The sequence below is a fragment of the Balaenoptera musculus genome, chromosome 16 (genome assembly GCF_009873245.2).
Source record: "Balaenoptera musculus isolate JJ_BM4_2016_0621 chromosome 16, mBalMus1.pri.v3, whole genome shotgun sequence".
In the NCBI taxonomy this organism is placed as follows: domain Eukaryota; kingdom Metazoa; phylum Chordata; class Mammalia; order Artiodactyla; family Balaenopteridae; genus Balaenoptera; species Balaenoptera musculus.
The window spans coordinates 64,214,033-64,232,446 of record NC_045800.1 but is presented as its reverse complement, the minus strand read 5'-3'; the positions used below and the strand labels follow the sequence as shown (position 1 = coordinate 64,232,446).

General features: G+C 43.2%; 2 protein-coding genes across 5 annotated transcripts in view; one reads left to right on the top strand and one right to left on the bottom strand.

Annotated features, from left to right (window-relative positions):
* The window catches only part of LOC118882303 (core histone macro-H2A.2), a 55,488-nt gene that overhangs the window by 22,901 nt on the left and 14,173 nt on the right, over nucleotides 1-18,414 (top strand). For 2 of the 3 annotated variants that reach the window (XM_036827823.1, XM_036827822.1), the window contains exons 3-7: nucleotides 5,814-5,918; nucleotides 6,597-6,703; nucleotides 7,988-8,185; nucleotides 9,248-9,358; nucleotides 10,764-10,863. In XM_036827823.1, the coding sequence (XP_036683718.1) occupies nucleotides 5,814-5,918; nucleotides 6,597-6,703; nucleotides 7,988-8,185; nucleotides 9,248-9,358; nucleotides 10,764-10,863 (621 nt within the window). The remainder of the gene's footprint in view (nucleotides 1-5,813; nucleotides 5,919-6,596; nucleotides 6,704-7,987; nucleotides 8,186-9,247; nucleotides 9,359-10,763; nucleotides 10,864-18,414) is intronic. The other variant, XM_036827824.1, reaches the window with a different exon arrangement.
* The window catches only part of AIFM2 (apoptosis inducing factor mitochondria associated 2), a 35,521-nt gene continuing 30,241 nt past the window's right edge, over nucleotides 13,135-18,414 (bottom strand). For both annotated transcript variants that reach the window (XM_036827816.1, XM_036827815.1), the window contains exons 9-10: nucleotides 15,363-15,492; nucleotides 13,135-14,384 (exon numbers count right to left, since the gene is read on the bottom strand). In XM_036827816.1, coding sequence (XP_036683711.1) covers nucleotides 14,276-14,384; nucleotides 15,363-15,492 — 239 coding nt within the window. In that variant the 3' untranslated portion in view covers nucleotides 13,135-14,275. The remainder of the gene's footprint in view (nucleotides 14,385-15,362; nucleotides 15,493-18,414) is intronic.

The following is an 18,414-nucleotide window of genomic DNA, read 5'->3' as shown; positions in this document are numbered from 1 at the left end:
CCTTCCAATGCAGGGGACTCAGGTTCGATCCCTGGTCAGGGAACTAAGATCCCACATGCCATGGGGCAACTAAGCCCGTGGGCCACAACTAGAGAGCCTGCGTGCCGCAACTACAGAACCCATGCACCCTGAAGCCCACGCACCAAAATGAAGAGCCCACGCGCCGTATCGAAACATCCCAGGTGCCACAACTAAGACCCGACACGGCCAAAAATAAATATTTTTAAAAATTGGAAACCGAAGTTTAAAAACAAAAGACCTAACCAGGGCTTCCCTGGTGGCGCAGTGGTTAAGAATCCGCCTGCCAATGCAGGGGACACGGGTTCGAGCCCTGGTCCGGGAAGATCCCACATGCTGCAGAGCAACTAAGCCCATGTGCCACAACTACTGAGCCTGCACTCTAGAGCCCGCGAGCCACAACTACTGAGCCCACGCACCGCATCTACTGAAGCCTGTGCTCTAAGAGACCGTGCTCCACAACAAGAGAAGCCACCGCAGCGAGAAGCCCACACACCACAATGAAGAGTGCCCCTGCTCGCTGCAACTAGAGAAAGCCCACGTGCAGCAACAAAGACCCAACACAGCCAAAAATAGTAAATAAAAATAAAATAAATTTAAAAAAACAAAAAGAAAAAAAGACCTAACCAGGTTCTAATCCTGCTTTTTAACAAATTGATTGATTTAAAATCCTGATACCTGGGTCTTACCCCAGAGATTCTGGGGTACTTCTGGGCATCAGGATTTTTTAAAGCTTCCCCAAAAGATTCTGATGGGCAGCCAGGGTGGGGAATTGGTAGGAGCTGGCTAGATTCAGATGAGTTTGATTATCAGTTTGGGGAGAAACAAGGGTGAAGATCTAAAGTTTAGAGGAAGTATGTGGCCCCTTCCAGAAACTGGAGGCATTTCTGTGTACCTGGAGCAGAGCTGGGAAATGGGAAGGGTGAGAGATGAGATGGGGGAGCAGGGGGACAGGTCCTTGAGGGCCACATGAGAAAGTGCACATTTTGCACACACACGCCAGGGGGGGCATCGAAGGGAGGAGGTGGCATTCTGGGGGCCTCACGTGGGCTTTAGGTGGAGAACAGTTGGTGGGAAGCAAGATCAGAGTCCAGGAAACCAGTGGGGGCTGTTTTAAAGTCACTTTTGAGAATTGACAGGGGCCAGGACTAGGGGTTCTCAGTGGAGACGATGAGAAGAAATGGGCACATGTGGGAGCTGCCTGGAGGGGAGAATCAGCTCTGCTCAATAATGGGTGGGATAAGGGGGGAGGCCAATTTACTTCTCCTCTCAGATTCATGTCTATGGTCTCTGAAGTTCCCCTCTCCCACTCACTGCCTCCGAGAGGGGACCTGGGGCCACAGGAATAGCCAAGTAAGAAAAAGCTGGGTGCCAAGACATAGAAACAACCTAAATATCCATTGACAGATGAATGGATAAAGAAGATGTGGTACATATATACAATGGAATGTTACTCAGCCATAAAAAAGAAGAAGATAATGCCATTTGCAGCAACATGGATGCAACTAGAGATTATCATACTAAGTGAAGTAAGTCAGACAGAGAAAGACAAATATCATATGATATTGCTAATATGTGGAATCTAAAATATGACACAAGTGAACCCATCTATGAAACAGAAACACAATCAGGGACATATAGAATAGACTGGTGGTTGCCAAGGGGGATGGGGGTGGGAGAGGGATGGAGTGGGAGGTTGGGATTAGCAGATGCAAACTGGTATATATAGAATGCATAAACAACAAGGTCCTACTGTACAGCACAGGGAACTATATTCAATATCCTGTGAAAAGCCATAATGGAAAAGAATATGAAAAGAATGTATATATGTATATATATACATATATATATATATACACACACATATATAACTGAGTCACTTTGCTGTACAGCAGTAATTAACACAACATTGTAAATCAACTGTACTTCAATATAAAATTTCTAAAAAAAAAGAAAAAGAAAAGAGTTTTAAAAATAGCATGTAAAAATGCAAAGTCATATTTCACAAATGTTTGAAATTCATGAACCATTCTTACTTTCTATTAAGTAAAACTATACCAAGAAATTATCCATATTTTAAAGCCCATTTTAATTTTTCCTAGAGTAGATCCCCAAATTTAATAAAATCTATTAAAAATTTAAAGATTTTATAAATAAAAAAATAAAATCTACACCAAATGCAGAAAGAAAGGAAGGAAGGGAGTGAGGGAGGGAGGGAAGAAGGAAGGAAGGAAGGAAGAAAGAACAGGCTGGGTGCTACTTAGCCAAAAAGAAAGTTGCACGAATTTTCTGGAACTTGGGGAGAAATAGCAGTCAGCCTTGCCTGATTTCTCTGGACTGGCTGCCTGACCAACCCCAGGTTCACACATCATCATGATGTTATAGCCATATGGCATTTCTGGTCCCAACCTGTTGGGGGACATTGCACACTCCAGCAACGAATGCATGCTGGACTGCTCATCTAGAAGGTCCCTTCCACCTGAGACATCCACCAGCCTCCCAGAATGGACATCACATTCATACTTCAGTTTATCAATCTGTAAATGCTGGCCCAGTTTACATCTCCAATGTAAGTGAGGAAAAAATGGACTGAAAAAGCGAGCCCCAGATTCTGGAAAAGAATTTTGTATTCATCAGCAATAGATATAATATAAATGTGAGATCTTGAGAATGAGTAATTTATAATCGCTTTATGGTGAGAAAATGTTCTGTAATATATTTTTAATTGATAGGACAAATAGGCCTTAAAACAGGGTTGAATTTCAGGGCACTTCATGAAATCATTATGTAACAAAGAAACCTATCATTTACACATCATTTCCAGACAATTGGGTCTATCCGTTTAACATCAAGCATTTTTTTAATATAATAATTTTTCAGTTTTTACATTTGTGTTTTGAAAAGATCACTTTGGCAGCCAGGACCACATGTGTGGTTGTGCAGGTTGTACACTGCACAAGCACACACATTGAAGGGAGTATCATTCACATCATAGACCTCGAAGAACTGTGACTAATTATGAGCATTTCCAGCAGATGGCAGTAAAGGTTCTTGTTCTAACAAAATTAGGGAAGTCAAGTGTCTTGAGGAAGGGGCATCTTTTTCTAACTTGCACAAAGGTGCCCTGGGCCAGTGGTGGCCTTGTTGGCATGGATCTGGAGGAAGACAAAACTGGGGGCAGGAAAACCACTACGATTATCTGGGCTGGAAAAGAAGACAGCCTTAGCTCGGGTAACGGCGATAAGCTTGGAGAAGAGGGGCAAAGCTATGTAAGATTGATGAGGCTGGGAAAAGAGAGGGAGAAGGAGAGGGAGGGAGAGGGAATGACTCCCAGGTCTGTCTGTGGATGGAGCTGCCAGTCCCGAGGGTGACGGTAGGAGCCTGTTTCGAGGAATGATTTGGATTTGGGGATGTGGTGAGCTTGATTTACCTGTGGCACGCCCAGGTGGCATCATGGCAGGGCTGGCGGTGCAGATCTGGTGACATGGGAAGGAAGGTGGAAGCAGGCGCTGTGAGTGGATAGAGTTTCCCCGGAAGACTGCGCGGCCTGAGCAGAGCAGAGCGCCCAGTCGGAGCCCAGGGACACCGCCACCTAGTGGGCAGGTGGACAAGCGAGCAGAGGCCAGGGAAGGAGACAGTCATGTGTTCTGTCCCAAGCCTACACTTGCTGTGGTATTTCCCATCTCCTGTGGGCTGGGATATCCAGTGTTGGTTTAGATTGTATCCAAAATGAGCGGACACGAGCTCTTCCAAAATAATGTGCATGATGAGCTTTCCAACATCCTTTTTGGCTACAGAAATCATTCCTTTTACTATCAGATACTCAGCTGTATCCCAGATGGTTACTATTGCTGGAAGTGTGACTTGCGAGAAGTGAGAGGTTTGCTGTGGAAGTCTCCAGACCTCCGTGGAAATCTCCACCACTTAACAAATTATGATCTTCCAACAAAATTTGCAGTGAAACAAATGTGTGCCATTAAATTCAATTTTCCTATTGATTGCCAGTTGACACACAAGGATACTTGTGTTCCCAAAATCAATAAAATCACTCAAGAATGTAGCAAACTTTTACAGTTCGCGTGAATATATTTGTCATAACATTTGAAAATATTAATAATGATTAATGTTATTTCAAACATTAATGTTATTTCAAACATTTAAATGGTGGAGTCTGGCCCAAGGAATATTCAGACTAAACATCCAACAGAGAAAAGAACTTGGTCTAGATTATCTGCTATGTATTCCTAAGTTTTTTTCTCTTTAAATAAAAAAAGTTCTACCTCTGCTTTTGCACTTGAGCACACAATCAAGGTTTTCTTTCTTATAAATTATTTCAGAAGAGTTAGTCCGAGAGCCCAGCCGCACTCGGGCAGAGCCTCACCTGTGTGCCTGCATTGTGCTGCCTGACGAATCGCTGCCTTTAGCCTCTTCCTGTGGCGGCATTCGATGACAGATTTTCCGTCTGAGAATCCAGTGTCTGTGCATCTGGCTGTCAAGCTGAAAATAACCTGACCTTCAGGGGCTTCCTGAAGGCTGGGAACGTGTAGGGCTTCCCATTAGCCATGCCTCTCATGCTGACGGTTAATTTGATGAACCCCAAGAGGATGCTTAACTGCTTCCTCTAAATGCAGGAAGACAGAAGGAGGACAGTGATGGTCCAAGATGCTAAATGAAATTCAACTTCTCAGAAGCGTAAAACTCGGAGGCTCCTTGACCCCCTTTCCGCCCATCTGAAAAACGGGTTGAGTGGAGTGCTCCTTCCTCCCAGGTGTGGGCCCCTAGGAGCAGCAGGTGCAGGAAAGTCCTTTTCTTGTGCTCAGTAGGGTGCTGTACCTTTTAACCTAGAGTCATAAAGCAAGCCTGTTTGTGAAGACTTTATAACTACACCTCTTTCTGATGGGTACCCTTTTTAAACGAAAGAAAAGCTGGGCAGAAATCTGAAGGCCGCAAACCAGATATCTAATATGGCGTTAATTTCAAAGACTCTGTCCTCCAGTCCCAACAAGCCTGCTCATATTTCTCAAACTACAGTACCCCAATCTTTGATTCAGAAAATGCGGTGCCGTGTAAATGAATTGTTGGTAAACACAATATTCCTTGCTTAATAACCCAAAAAAGATGTTGTGAGAATGAATTTGCAGTGATTTAGCGCTTTTCATTATGGAAATGCCATATAAATATTTAACTCATGCTTATTTTATTCTAATTTTTTGTTAATCACATTTGCTTAGTTAATATGGCATACTTATGCCAAGTTTATATTTTATTGCCATAGATTTTACGAATGATGGCAATTGCATGTGCTGTTTTATTTGAAATTAGGTTGACTGCAAAAATTCATGCAGAAACGCCTATTAATTTTAGGGTTTAGTATCTATGCCATTGTACCAGCAAATCCCCCCAGCACACACACGTACACACATACCTGCACACATACATACACACAACACATTCATGCACACATGCACCTACAATTTTCCACCCACGTATAACACACTGGCACATTGCCTCTTTCTTTAGGGAAAGAACTCTTTTTAGGGGAGGAATTTTTCTTTAAAGGCTCATTCATGCTCTTGAAGGCAGACAAATTTGATTTAGCAGAGCGTCCTTCCAAAATTGAGAAAGAAAGAAAAAAATAAAGGAGGAAAGTGAAAGCATTCAGGGGTATAAACCAATTCTACAGGTTTTCTTTTTGACTCAAAAACTGATAGTATGTGAAATAGAATTCATTTTTCAGATTAAGTGGTACCTCACCCCTTAGTATAAATCAGTTCTTCCTATCCACTTTCCTTTAGGACAAGAGGGACCAGGGGCATCAAGTGAAGAGGAAAAGGAGATTCTGAAAGGGGTTTCAGCTCTCCTCAGAGATGGCTGCACACTGAAAGAAACTCGGCTTCAATGTTAGTGTTCTGCTTCGGTCAGGATTAACTTCTGCCAACAGTGGCTTAAACAAGAGAGTTTCTTTTTCCCTCATACAAGAGACGTCTATAGAAGACAGTCCAGGCTGGTTAGGAGGCTCCACAGTCATAACAGATTCTGGTTCTTATCTTATTGCTCTGTCTTCCACAACTTCTTACCCTTGGTCAAAGATGGCTGCTTAGATTCCAGCCATCATGTCCTCAGTCTGCTAGTAAAAAGGGAAGAAAGGCACTGTCCCTTCATTAATGGATACTTCCCAGAAGTACCATACAACACAACTGCTTGCTTTTCATCTGCCAGAACTTAGTCACATGATCACACCTAACAAAAAGGGTGGTTGGGAAATACTGTCTTCATTCCTGCGATTTGGGGCTCTGCAAAAAATCAGAGGTCCATCTACTAAGGAAGATGGGGGAGAATTAATGTCAAGGGACAACTAGAAGGCTTTGCCCACAGGATCGTATATCAGGTCTTGCTAAAGTATCTTACTTGTCTGTGACCTGAGTTCTTTTCAGTTGTCTGGATTTCTTTCCAGGCCCAGACATAAAAATCACAAATAAATAAAAGTGATCTAACTCCAAGGCCATTTCCAAAGGAACGCTTTGGAAAGCTCAGACCCCATTCTACGATTGCCTATTAACCCTCCCTTGAAATTTCAGCGGAAATTCTAGAATTGGCTGGGAACGCAGCGAGGGACAACAAGAAGGCCCGGATAGCCCCAAGACACATCCTGCTGGCAGTTGCCAATGACGAGGAACTCAATCAGGTACGTCTGAAGCATTGACACCAGCCACGGAATGGGTTTGCCAAACGCGCTACTGCATGTGGACCCGGCTGGCTAGAAATCCTTCCTGCTACAGTACCCAGACACATTTACACTAAAAGAGTCAGATCATATGGGAGAAGAACAAATTCTGCTAGCCATATTATTTAGATTCAAAATAAAATTGTCTCTGGAATAGATCCCATTATATATTCTGAGACTTGCCAGAATTTCTTTTCCTCTTTAAAAGCAAGCTCTGTGTGTTGCCGAGGGAAGTGCAGTGCACATATGTTATTCTCTGTACAGTTTCTTCCCCCAAACTTTGTTGACAATTTATTCTGATGAGGGCAGAAGCGTCCTCCTTCATATATCAAAACTAACGCTTTATATTTTAGAGCTGACTCCAAAATCGAGTGAATTCCCACCCCCATGCCCCCCGCCAAAGATGTGCAAGGTAGCAGGTAAATAGTATGAGAATTTTAATTTATGTGTATTTTATAATGTTAACTGTCTGTGGTTAAGAATCAGTTCTTATTTCCAATCCAACATGGGCTGATAATTTCCAAAAGTACAATAAAAAATAATTACTAGAAAAATTAAAAAACAAAAACATACAAACTACCAGCTACAATTTTTTGTTACTAGATCCAATAGATATACAAAAACTCTTGTCAACTTACTAGACTCTTCCTCATGATTTCTGTACTCTTTTTGTCACAGACAGGTAACTAATAGCTTGTGGACCAGCCTTGGTTGCAGACCACATTTGGAGTAGCGCTGCTATAGAATGTGCAGAATGTATTAGTGTGGTAGTTCATGTTGATTAGTTAAAGTAAACACATATCAGTTGGGAGGTGTGTGGTCAAACATATTTTACTGATGGAATGCATGATCAAAGGAGTGGGGTCTGTTGTTAACTGAGTCTAGCCCTTGCATTAACCTTTGAACCTCATTTTGTCAAGCTGTGCTCCCACGTCTGAAGCTCTTTATCCTCGGTTATGTCTGGAATCTCCAAGCTCTGGGCAACATCCCTGGTTTCAACCTCTATACGCTTTCATTTTGCTTTGCTTGTTTTGCTTTCTGTACAAGATCTCGGGATGCCTTGTTACCTACAGAGAAAAGCCCTACCCGTGAGACAGGGACAACCAGTTAAATCGTGTATTGTGCAGTTTCTTTGGAAAGCAGAGACCAGATTTAACACTTGTTTTGCCAACAGTTAGAACCGTATTAAATCCAGAACCAACGAGCTCTTTGCTGTCTGAGCTCACGCCTTCTCTCTCTCTTCAGCTGCTAAAAGGAGTGACCATCGCCAGCGGAGGCGTCCTGCCCAGAATTCACCCTGAATTGCTGGCCAAAAAACGAGGGACCAAAGGCAAGTCAGAAACTATCCTCTCCCCTCCCCCAGAGAAAAGAGGAAGGAAGGCCACGTCGGGCAAGAAGGGGGGCAAGAAATCGAAGGCTGCCAAACCACGGACGTCCAAAAAGGTGAGCCCAGTGGCGTCTGTGAGCTCAGGACTCTCACAGAACGGGAGGAAAGTTGAACCATCCAAAGAGAAGGGCGTGGCCAGCATCCCCGAAGGACTGGGGACCCGCCACAGCTTGGTGCTGGGAGAAAATGACAGGAATGTGTGTGAAAAAGAATAGAGGGCCTTTGAGACGAGCTCAGATCATCATGCAGGGTCTACTAGAGTTTTCCAAACCCCACACATGGGTGGTTTTCATGTTTCCAGATCCCCTCCACTGACCTCACCAAAATCTCAAGTGAGAGAGCTGACCTGGAACTCTACTTTCCACCTCTCCCCATGTGACATACTGACACACCTTTAGCTTCCCACAGAGAGTCGCCTGAGTTCAGCCAATGGCATTTCAGGTGTTTTGGATAAGTAGCTATAGCTCAGAGGTGCCATTTGTGGAGTAATACTTTCACATGCTGCCCAGTACGGCAACTGCTAGCCACGTGTGGCTATTTAAATTTCAATTTAAATTACTGAAAATGAAATCAAATTCAGTTCCTTGGTTGCACCAGCCACATTTCACGTGCTCAACAGCGCGGAGCAGCACAAAGATAGAACGTGTCCACGAGGGAATGAAGTTCTATGGGACAGCGCTGCTTTGGGGGTTGTCAACTTTTCATTCCCCAGACCTCCATGATGGCAAAAAAGATGGTATAAGAGTTCATTTCTCGGCCGCTGTGCCCCAGGGGAATCCTGGAGAGAAGGGAAGTTGAGCAGTGCGCTATGAATGACCCCACTTGGCTTATTATCAGAAGCTGTAGGCGTTGAAAAGAACAAGAATAACATACCTGTGTCCAGGTTTGAGCAAAGACTATGGGTACATGCGAACCCCTTAATACACTTGATTTTTGCAGTATCCTTTTGTTTTCCCCATATTGCTGTCCCTTGCTCCCCTCTGTTGAAAACAACAGAACCTAACATCTGACCACTTCCGTTCATATCCAACTTGGTGGTAACCATGGGAAAGACTTCAAAGCCACTTTGGGCTTTTTCTGGATTATTTCTGATCTGTCCTTCTGATTTCTACCAACAGTCCAAACCAAAGGACAGCGATAAAGAAGGAACTTCAAATTCCACCTCTGAAGATGGGCCCGGGGATGGATTCACCATCCTGTCTTCTAAAAGCCTTGTTCTAGGGCAGAAGGTAATAAAGAGAGTTGTAATGTGCTGTCATAAAACACTATTGCATTTTTATAACCTCCTGTTTACAAGCAATGAAGCCTCCTTCATCCCTTCCTTCCCTAATATGACTTTCACTCTGGTCTTGAATTATTCATTTTTAAACTAAAGAGCTGTGGCAGTGTCTGCATTGTGAGGATAAACAAGCTCTTCAGTGCTGAGAATTGTTCATGCTGACACTGATCAGCCAGGGGTACCCATAGTGGATCTTTCTGGTCTCCATGCCCCAGATATCTCTTGCTCACCAAAAAAAAATCCATAGCTAACTTTCTCAACCAGCCTTTGGGAGGCCTGCTTTACATGGTGTGATGTAATTTATCAAAGAAGGAAAATAGAAAGATATGTTCCCTGAATATCCCTGGTGTTAGAAATGAATTATTTGCCAATAATTCAGTCTGCTTGCCTTTCTAGGCTGCAGAAAGAAAACAAACAGGGTTATACATTTGAAAAGTCTTCAGCAGCACAACAGCAGCCCAGCCAGACATGCAAATAATTCATTCCCACAAGCATAACAGACAATTTATCTACCAAGTCAACTGGGGCTGCAATATGATACCCGCGGAAACAGTCAGTTAATCATATCGGGTAGCGAATGTTTGCAGCCTGACAGTAGTACAAACCTCTGTTGAAGCAATTGGGAAGAGCGTGCTTTGAGAAGAGCATAAACGTGGCGGGTTCCTAATTCATCACTGATGAAAGCAGGGAAGCAAAGAGGTGGAATTTATGTCCACTCTAGGGGCTATCTGTGGTTACGAGATGATTCGCTTTCTCTCCCTTATCTAGGGGAGCAAGAAGTTCTAGCTCACATGGGGAGACAATGGAGAATGGCTTCCATTCCGCTCAGCTATGGGCACATGGGGCAGCATTTCACAAGCGTAGCCCCAAGAGGGTGGTCCCAAAAGTCAAGGCGGCCAGACGTAGAGGTCAGAATCCCAGAGCCCCTCACTTCTCTCCAGCAAAGTGGTTGGCTTTACATCCCTGCCCCTGCAGGTCTGTGCTGCTCTGGAGAGAATGCAGGGAACCAAGTAGCTTCTTGCAGGAGCTACTCAGAGAATTACGATATCAAACACCAAGGCCACCCGGATGGGAAATGAAGGCATAAGCTATAGGGAAAAGAAAAGGAGGGGAGGTCCCGTTCCTGCCCCCGAAAGGGGAGGCAGATTTGCTGCTAGCCTCAGAGTGAACATCAAATCCACTGAGCTCAAAAGAGCCTGTTGAAAACCACACACCTTGGAAACGTCAGATGGTCGCTCCACGCACAGCCCTTTCTGTTGACACAAGCAACTGAGAGAATGAACAGATGTGAGTAAAACGTGAAGATTTTCCATAGGCCTTGATCTCGCCCTCTGCATCTTCTCTTCCCAATGCAGCTGTCCTTGACCCAGAGTGACATCAGCCATATTGGCTCCATGAGAGTGGAGGGCATCGTCCACCCAACCACAGCTGAAATTGACCTCAAGGAAGATATAGGTAAGGTTCTGAGGTTTCGGGAGAGGTGCCATAGAATAGCTGCTGTTCTGGCAAGTTCTCGTGAAGTTGGTCATTGTCAGCTGGATAGCCCCTGCTTGGCGGACCGTGTCAATCAAGCTCTGCCTTCGTGTGTAATTGAACAACATTACTAGAGAAAAACTAATTTTGTTTTAAGTCTGCAGATATTTTTGAAGTTTTTATTGAAGTATTATACAAAAACAGATCATTAATGCACAGCTTGATGAATTTTTCTCCAAGCGAACAAAACTGGGACCAGCACCTTGATCATGAAACAGAACCTTACCAGTACCCCAAGGCCTCTCATCCCTTGTCCCGGTCACCATTCTCTCCAAGGGTAACCACTATCCTGTCTTCTGGGTTTTTTATTTTTGGCTGCGCCTCGAGGCATGTGGGATCTTAGTTCCCCGACCGGGGATCGAACCCGTGCCCCCTGCAGTGGAAGCGCCGAGTCTTAACCACTGGACCACCAGGGAAGTCCCCACCACTATCCTGTCTTCTAACAGCATAAAGGGGTGTCATCTGTTTCTGATTTTATATAAATGAAATCATGCAGTATGTCTCCTTTTGTGTCTGTCTCCTTTTGCTTAACTTTGTGAAATCAACCCATGTTGTTGAGTGTGGCTGTAGTTCATTTTCTTTACTGTACAGTATTCCACTGTAGGAATATAACACAGTTTGTTGATCCATTGTACCATTGATGGCACTGGGGCAGTTTCCAATTTGGGCTGTAATGAGTGGTGTTACTCTAAATATTGTTGTACATGTTTTGGGTAAACCTCTACATATATTTGAAGCTGAAATACTGAGAACACCATTGGTAAAAAGGAAATGGACATCTGGAAAAAGTTAGGTGGTCTGTAAGGCTATACTCTGAGTTCTTTCACCAGTGGATTGCCACCTGTCCCACGAGTGGTGGAGGGATCTGTTACCAGGCTAGGTGGAGGAACCTTGAGGCTAAGCTTCCAGGCACTAGAAATAATAATAAGACCATTATTTAGTCACCATCTCACCGATTTTTAGTCACCATCTCACCGATTTTAGTCATCATCTCACCAATTTTTACAAGACAGAAATGGACAAAGAAAGGGTTTTGTCCCTGGGATACAGGGCTTGCTTCTGAGGTAGGTGATTTGGGGCCAATGCTAGTAGCTCAGCCCTGGATGGTAGCTGCCAGGCTCACCTGTGTTTCCCCCTTGGCATCAGAGGCCACTTGCTTTACTGAAAAGGAAATAAGATAGCACCGGGTGGGGGGAAACAAAAACAAAACACAAACAAACAAGCAAAAAACAGTATTACAGAGAAAGAGGATTTCTCTGGCACACAAACAGAGATGGTGAAAATTCCTCTACTCTTCAAACCCAGCCCAGACCCTACCAACTGCCCTCAACTCCCTCTGTGTAGAAAGACTCCACCTCGTGGCCTTAATCTTGAGCTCTGTTTTGAAGTGTGTTCTAGCTTCTCTCAAACAAAACAAGTTTATCTTTTAAAGTTTTACCTTCCTTATCATTTCTATAGTATGTGCATTTTTATATCAGGAAAACTATAAAGATACTTCTGTTTTTTAAGGGGTGGGTGATGGTAGGATAGAAAAAACACTGGTATTGAAGCAAAAACTCGAGGTCAGATCCCAGCCTCAGTGGAGGTTCTGGAGCCAGCGTGGGTCTATGTCCTGGATTTAGCTGTGTGACTATAGGCAGTTTTCTTAACCTCTCTGAACCTCAGTTTCCTCACGTGTGAGGATAACAATAGTACGTGTCTCATAGAGGTGCTATGAAGATTAGATAAGATAATACAAAGACAGAGCTTAGCACAGTGCCGGGCTCATAGGCATTTGATAAATGATAGTCTCCTTCATGGTTGCAGAGTTGTTAGAAGGGGTCCCTCCCATCATGATTCCATTCTCCACTACTGTCGCCCAAACCAATCTCCCCATGCAGATAAGGCCCTGATTTATTCTTTTTAAGACATTATAAGTTATTACAGGAAAGTTCAAGCCTACACAAAAATAGCAGAAGAGTGTAATGAAACCCTACACACCCCATTGCAATCATCATCTACCCATGACCAAGTTCGTTTCAGCTCTACCCCCGCCCACATTCCCACCACACATATTATTTTATCTGTGAATATTTCAGAATGACAAGGGCTATTTTTTTTACAACATACCATTATCACAAGACCACTATCACAACTAAAAAAAATTAGTATCATCAAATATCCAGTGTTCAAATTCCAACTGCATCATAAATGTCAATTTTTTTAAATTTGTTTATTTGATTCAGGCTCCAATAAGTTCACACGTTACAATTGGTTGATAAGTCGCTTATAACCCATTGGATCCCCCTTTGTCTCTCTCTTTTTTTCTTAGCAATTTATTTGTTGAAGAAGCTGGGCCGTTTGTCCTGTAGGGTTTCCCACAGTCTGGATTTTGTTGATTCCATCCTCCTAGTGTCATTAAACATGTTTCTTCTCTGCTTTTCTTATAAGTTGGTAGTTGGATCCAGAGGCTTAATTAGATTCAGGTTCAAAAACTTTTAGCAAGACTACTTGGGCAGTGATGGAATGTCCTCCCATCAGGAGGAGCCCCACTCTCTCACGATGCTCCTTCTCTAGTTTTGTCCATTCGTTAGGGGTCGCAAAGGGGAGATATTCTAATCCTAGATATTCTAATTCCTTCTTCACTTCTTCACTGGAGGCTTCCACAAAGGGGAAGTCCCCTCATCAACTCTACAGGCTACTTTATTCCTAAATGTCTTCAGGGAAGAGGGTGGGCTCACCTTGATTTTTACATGGTCCCATTTGACCTCTGAAAGCAGAGCACAGCAGCCTAGACCTGTTTCCCCTGCTTCTCACAGTGAACTTGGCTACCAGCTTCAGCTACTTGGCCTTCTCCAGACTTCTGTGACCCAGCAGGTCGAAACTGGCCAGGGGTCTGAGGGGCAGAAAGGAGACTTAGAGGCACTTGCCATAGCCTGCGATCACCATAACCAAATTGTGTCACTGAAACCCAAGCACATTAATGGAGAAACCCCTCCACCTCCGCCTCAGTGGAGAGTGACTGCTGGAATCAATATTTTTCCCAAGTGATCTGCACATCGTACAGTGCCCCTCCAAATATACTTGAGTGTCTGAGTGTGGAGTGGGGAAGCTCCCTCACCCAGCCTCTAGGGAAGCCTCTGAACTGAATAATAATAATAACAATAATAATCATCATCATCTGAATAATTATAACAACTAATAATAATAACTACAAAGAGAGAGAGCTGAGACTTGCCCCAGACATCCAGTTCACCAAATTCATTTGAAGATGAAAATGCATGAGGGGAAATACTTCATCTCCCACCCAAGAGCAGCAGTCATCCTGGTCTGGACAAAACACCCACATGTCATCTCAGGGGCATGAGGATCCCCTGGTGCACATAGGTGGGGCTCCTGCTGCGCTGGAGGTGGAGTCCTGCCATCTCCTGGGGGTTCCACTTGGCCTCTCTAGAAGCACAACCCTGAAATATGGCGTAGAGAATTGTCCTACCATCAAAAACTCGAGGGATTTCTCAGCAGAAATGTCCTTAGAGATTAGCCTTGCAAAGCTCTGCCTTTTCCATTGGAAACCAAGGCCCAAGTCGGGGGAACAACATTCCAGGCTGCCCCGGGCCTGTGTCTGTCCTTTGGCCCCAGGGACTTACAACACGTAGGTGGTGGTGAGATGGGAACAGGACCCCAGGGCTCTCCACTCAGAGGTTCCTGCTAAGCCATCTGTCACCTGGGGCCTGCCCCCCACCCACAAGCAACAAGGTTGTGGCTGCATCCCCAAGGGTGGCTCTGGGACCCGGCTTAGGAGCTGGTGACAAGAGGCAGGCTGCAGGGTCTGTGAGATCCCCCCAGTGTGGAGTGCTGCCATCAAATCGAGACACCGAATTTAATCGATACTACACGGGTACCGAACCCAGAGATCAGAACACCGGAACCTCAATTTTTTTTTTTTTTTTTATAGCTACTTTATTTATTTATTTATTATTTATTTTTGGCTGTGTTGGGTCTTCGGTTCGTGCGAGGGCTTTCTCTGGTTGCGGCAAGCGGGGGCCACTCTTCATCGCGGTGCGGGGACCGCTCTTCATCGCGGTGCGCGGGCCTTTCACTATCGCGGCCCCTCCCGTTGCGGGGCACAGGCTCCAGACGCGCAGGCTCAGTAGTTGTGGCTCACGGGCCCAGCTGCTCCGTGGCATGTGGGATCTTCCCAGACCAGGGCTCGAACCCGTGTCCCCTGCATTAGCAGGCAGATTCTCAACCACTGCGCCACCAGGGAAGCCCCAGAACCTCAATTTTTTAAAAAGATCACTTTAGGGTTCATGTCATGAGACTGCTTTATGGCCAAATCACCCCCTAAAAGGACCCTAAAAGGGTCCTTAATGAGTTTCCATGGAATATGTCAATTGCCAACAATATAACTAGCACTGCTGACGGACTCTGATAGTACTCACAATGGTATAACCCCTTCTCCCGTTTTATGCCTCTCCTTATGTTTCTTCTTATGCTTCCTTTTTGCTTTCAAGAGAGATCCATCTTTTATATCTCCAGTATCATTTCCCTCTTCAGTAGAGAATTCTAATTCTAAATTAAATATCAAGTTAAGAAATAAAGACATAAGTTAAGGAAAATGAAAATCTTATTTATCTAACCCTAACCTTAAAGTTATAAATACCTTTGCTTTCTTTGCAAACTTTTTTTTTTTTTTTTGGCCGTGCTGTGCAGCTTGTAGGATCTTAGTTCCCCGACCTGGGATTGAACCCGGGCCCTGGCAGTGAAAGTGCCAAATCCTAACTACTGGACTGCCAGGGAATTCCCTCTTTGCAAACTTCTGAAGCTTCTTTTTTATTGTTGTCTTTTTGGGTCATTTGTTTCTAAATAGATCTTTATTGGAGTATAATTGCTTCGCAATACTGTGTTAGTTTCTGTTGCACAACAAAGCGAATCAGCCATATGCATACACATGTCCCCATATCCCCTCCCTCTTAAGCCTCCCTCCCATCCTCCCTATCCCACCCCTCTAGGTCATCGCAAAGCACAGAGCCAATCTCCCTGTGCTATGTTGCTGCTTCCCACCAGCCAACTATTTTACGTTTGGTAGTGTATATATGTCGATGCTACTCTCACTTCTCCCCAGCTTCCCCCTCCCACCCCAAGTCCTCAAGTCCATTCTCTATGTCTACCTCTTTATTCCTGCCCTGCAACTAGGTTCATCAGTACCATTTTTTTTTTTTTTTTTAGATTCCATATATATGCATTACCATACGGTATTTGTTTTTCTCTTTCTGACTTACTTCACTCTGTATGACAAACTCTAGGTCCATCCACCTCACTACAAATAACTCAATTTCGTTTCTTTTTGTGGCTCAGTAATATTCCATTGTATATATGTGCCACATCTTCTTTATCCATTCTTCTGTCAATGGACATTTAGGTTGGTTCCTTGTCCTTGCTATTGTAAATAGTGCTGCAATGAACCTGTGGTACATGTCTCTTTTTCAATTATGGTTTTCTCAGGGTATATTCCCAGTAGTGAGATTGCTGGGTCATATGGTAGTTCTATTTTTAGTTTTTTAAGGAACCCCCATACTGTTTTCCGTAGTGGTTGTATCAATTTACATTCCCACCAACAGTGCAGGAGGGTTCCCTTTTCACCACACCCCTTCCAGCGTTTATTGTTTCTAGATTTTTTGATAGTGGCCATTCTGACTGGCGTGAGGTGATACCTCATTGTGGTTTTGATTAGCATTTCTCTAATAATTAGTGATGTTGAGCATCTTTTCATGTGCCTCTTGGCCATTTGTATGTCCTCCTTGGTGAAATGTCTATTTAGGTCTTCCACCCATTTTTTAACTGGATTATTTGTTTTTTTGATATTGAGCTCCATGAGCTGTTTATATATTTTGGAGATTAATCCTTTGTCTGTTGTTTCATTTGCAAATATTTTCTCCCATTCTGAGGGTTGTCTTTTTGTCTTGTTTATGGTTTCCTTTGCTGTGCAAAAGCTTTTAAGTTTAACTAAGTCCCATTTGTTTATTTTTGTTTTTATCTCCATTACTCTAGGGGGTGGGTCAAAAAAGATCTTGCTGTGGTTTATGTCAAAGAGTGTTTTTCCTATGTTTTTCTCTAAGAGTTTTATAGTGTCTGGTCTTACATTTAAATCTTTAATCCATTTGGGGTTTATTTTTGTGTATGATGTTAGGTAGTGTTCTAATTTCATTCTTTTACATGTAGCTGTCCAGTTTTCCCAACACCACTTACTGAAGAGCCTGTCTTTTCTCCATTGTATGTCCTTGCCTCCTTTGTCGTAAATTAGGTGCCCATATGTGCATGAGTTTATCTCTGGGCATTCTATCCTGTACCATTGATCTCTATTTCTGTTTTTGTGCCAGTACCATATTATCTTGATTACTGTAGCTTTGTGGTATAGTTTGAAATTGGGGAGCCTGATTCCTCTGACTCCATTTTTCTTTCTCAAGATTGCTTTGGCTATTAGGGGTCTTTTGTATTTCCATAAGAACTGTAAAATTTTTTGTTCTGATTCTGTGAAGAATGCATTGGTAGTTCGATAGGGATTGCATTGAATCTGTAGATTGCTTTGGGTAGTATAGTCATTTTCACAATATTGATTCTTCCAAGCCAAGAACATGGTATATTTCTCCATCTGTTTAAGTCATCTTTGATTTCTTTCATCAGTGTTTTACAGTTTTCTGAGTACAAGTCTTTCGCCTCCTTATGCAGGTTTATTCCTAGGTATTTTATTCTTTTTGTTGCAATGGTAAATGTGAGTGTTTCCTTAATTTCTCTTTCTGATTTTTCGTTGGTGGTGTATAGGAATGCCAGAGATTTCTGTGCATTAATTTTGTATCCTGCAACCTTACCAAATTCCTTGATTAGTTCTAGTAGTTTTCTGGTGTCATCTTTAGGATTTTCTATGTATAGTGTCATGTCATCGGCAAACAGTGACAGTTTTACTTCTTCTTTTCCAATTTGTATTCCTTTTATTTCTTTTTCTTCTCTGATTGCTGTGGCTAGGACTTCCAGACTATGCTGAATAAGAGTGGCGAGAGTGGACATCCTTGTCTTGTTCCTGATCTTAGTGGAAAAGCTTTCAGTTTTTCACCCTTGAGTATGATGCTTGCTGTTGGGTTTGTCATATACATTTATATGTTGAGTTAGGTTCCCTCTATGCCCATTTTCTGGAAAGTTTTTATCATAAATCAGTGTTGAATTTTGTCAAAAGCTTTTTCTGCATCTATTGAGATGATCATATGGTCTTTGTTCCTTAATCTGTTATTGTGGTGTATCACATTGATTGATTTGCATATATTGAAGAATCCTTGCATCCCTGGGATAAATCCCATTTGATCATGGTGTATGATCCTTTTAATGTGCTGTTGGATTCTGTTTGCTAGCATTTTGTTCAGGGTTTTTGCATCTATGTTCATCAGTGATATTGCTCTATAATTTTCTTTTTTTGTGATATCTTTTTCTGGTTTTGGTATC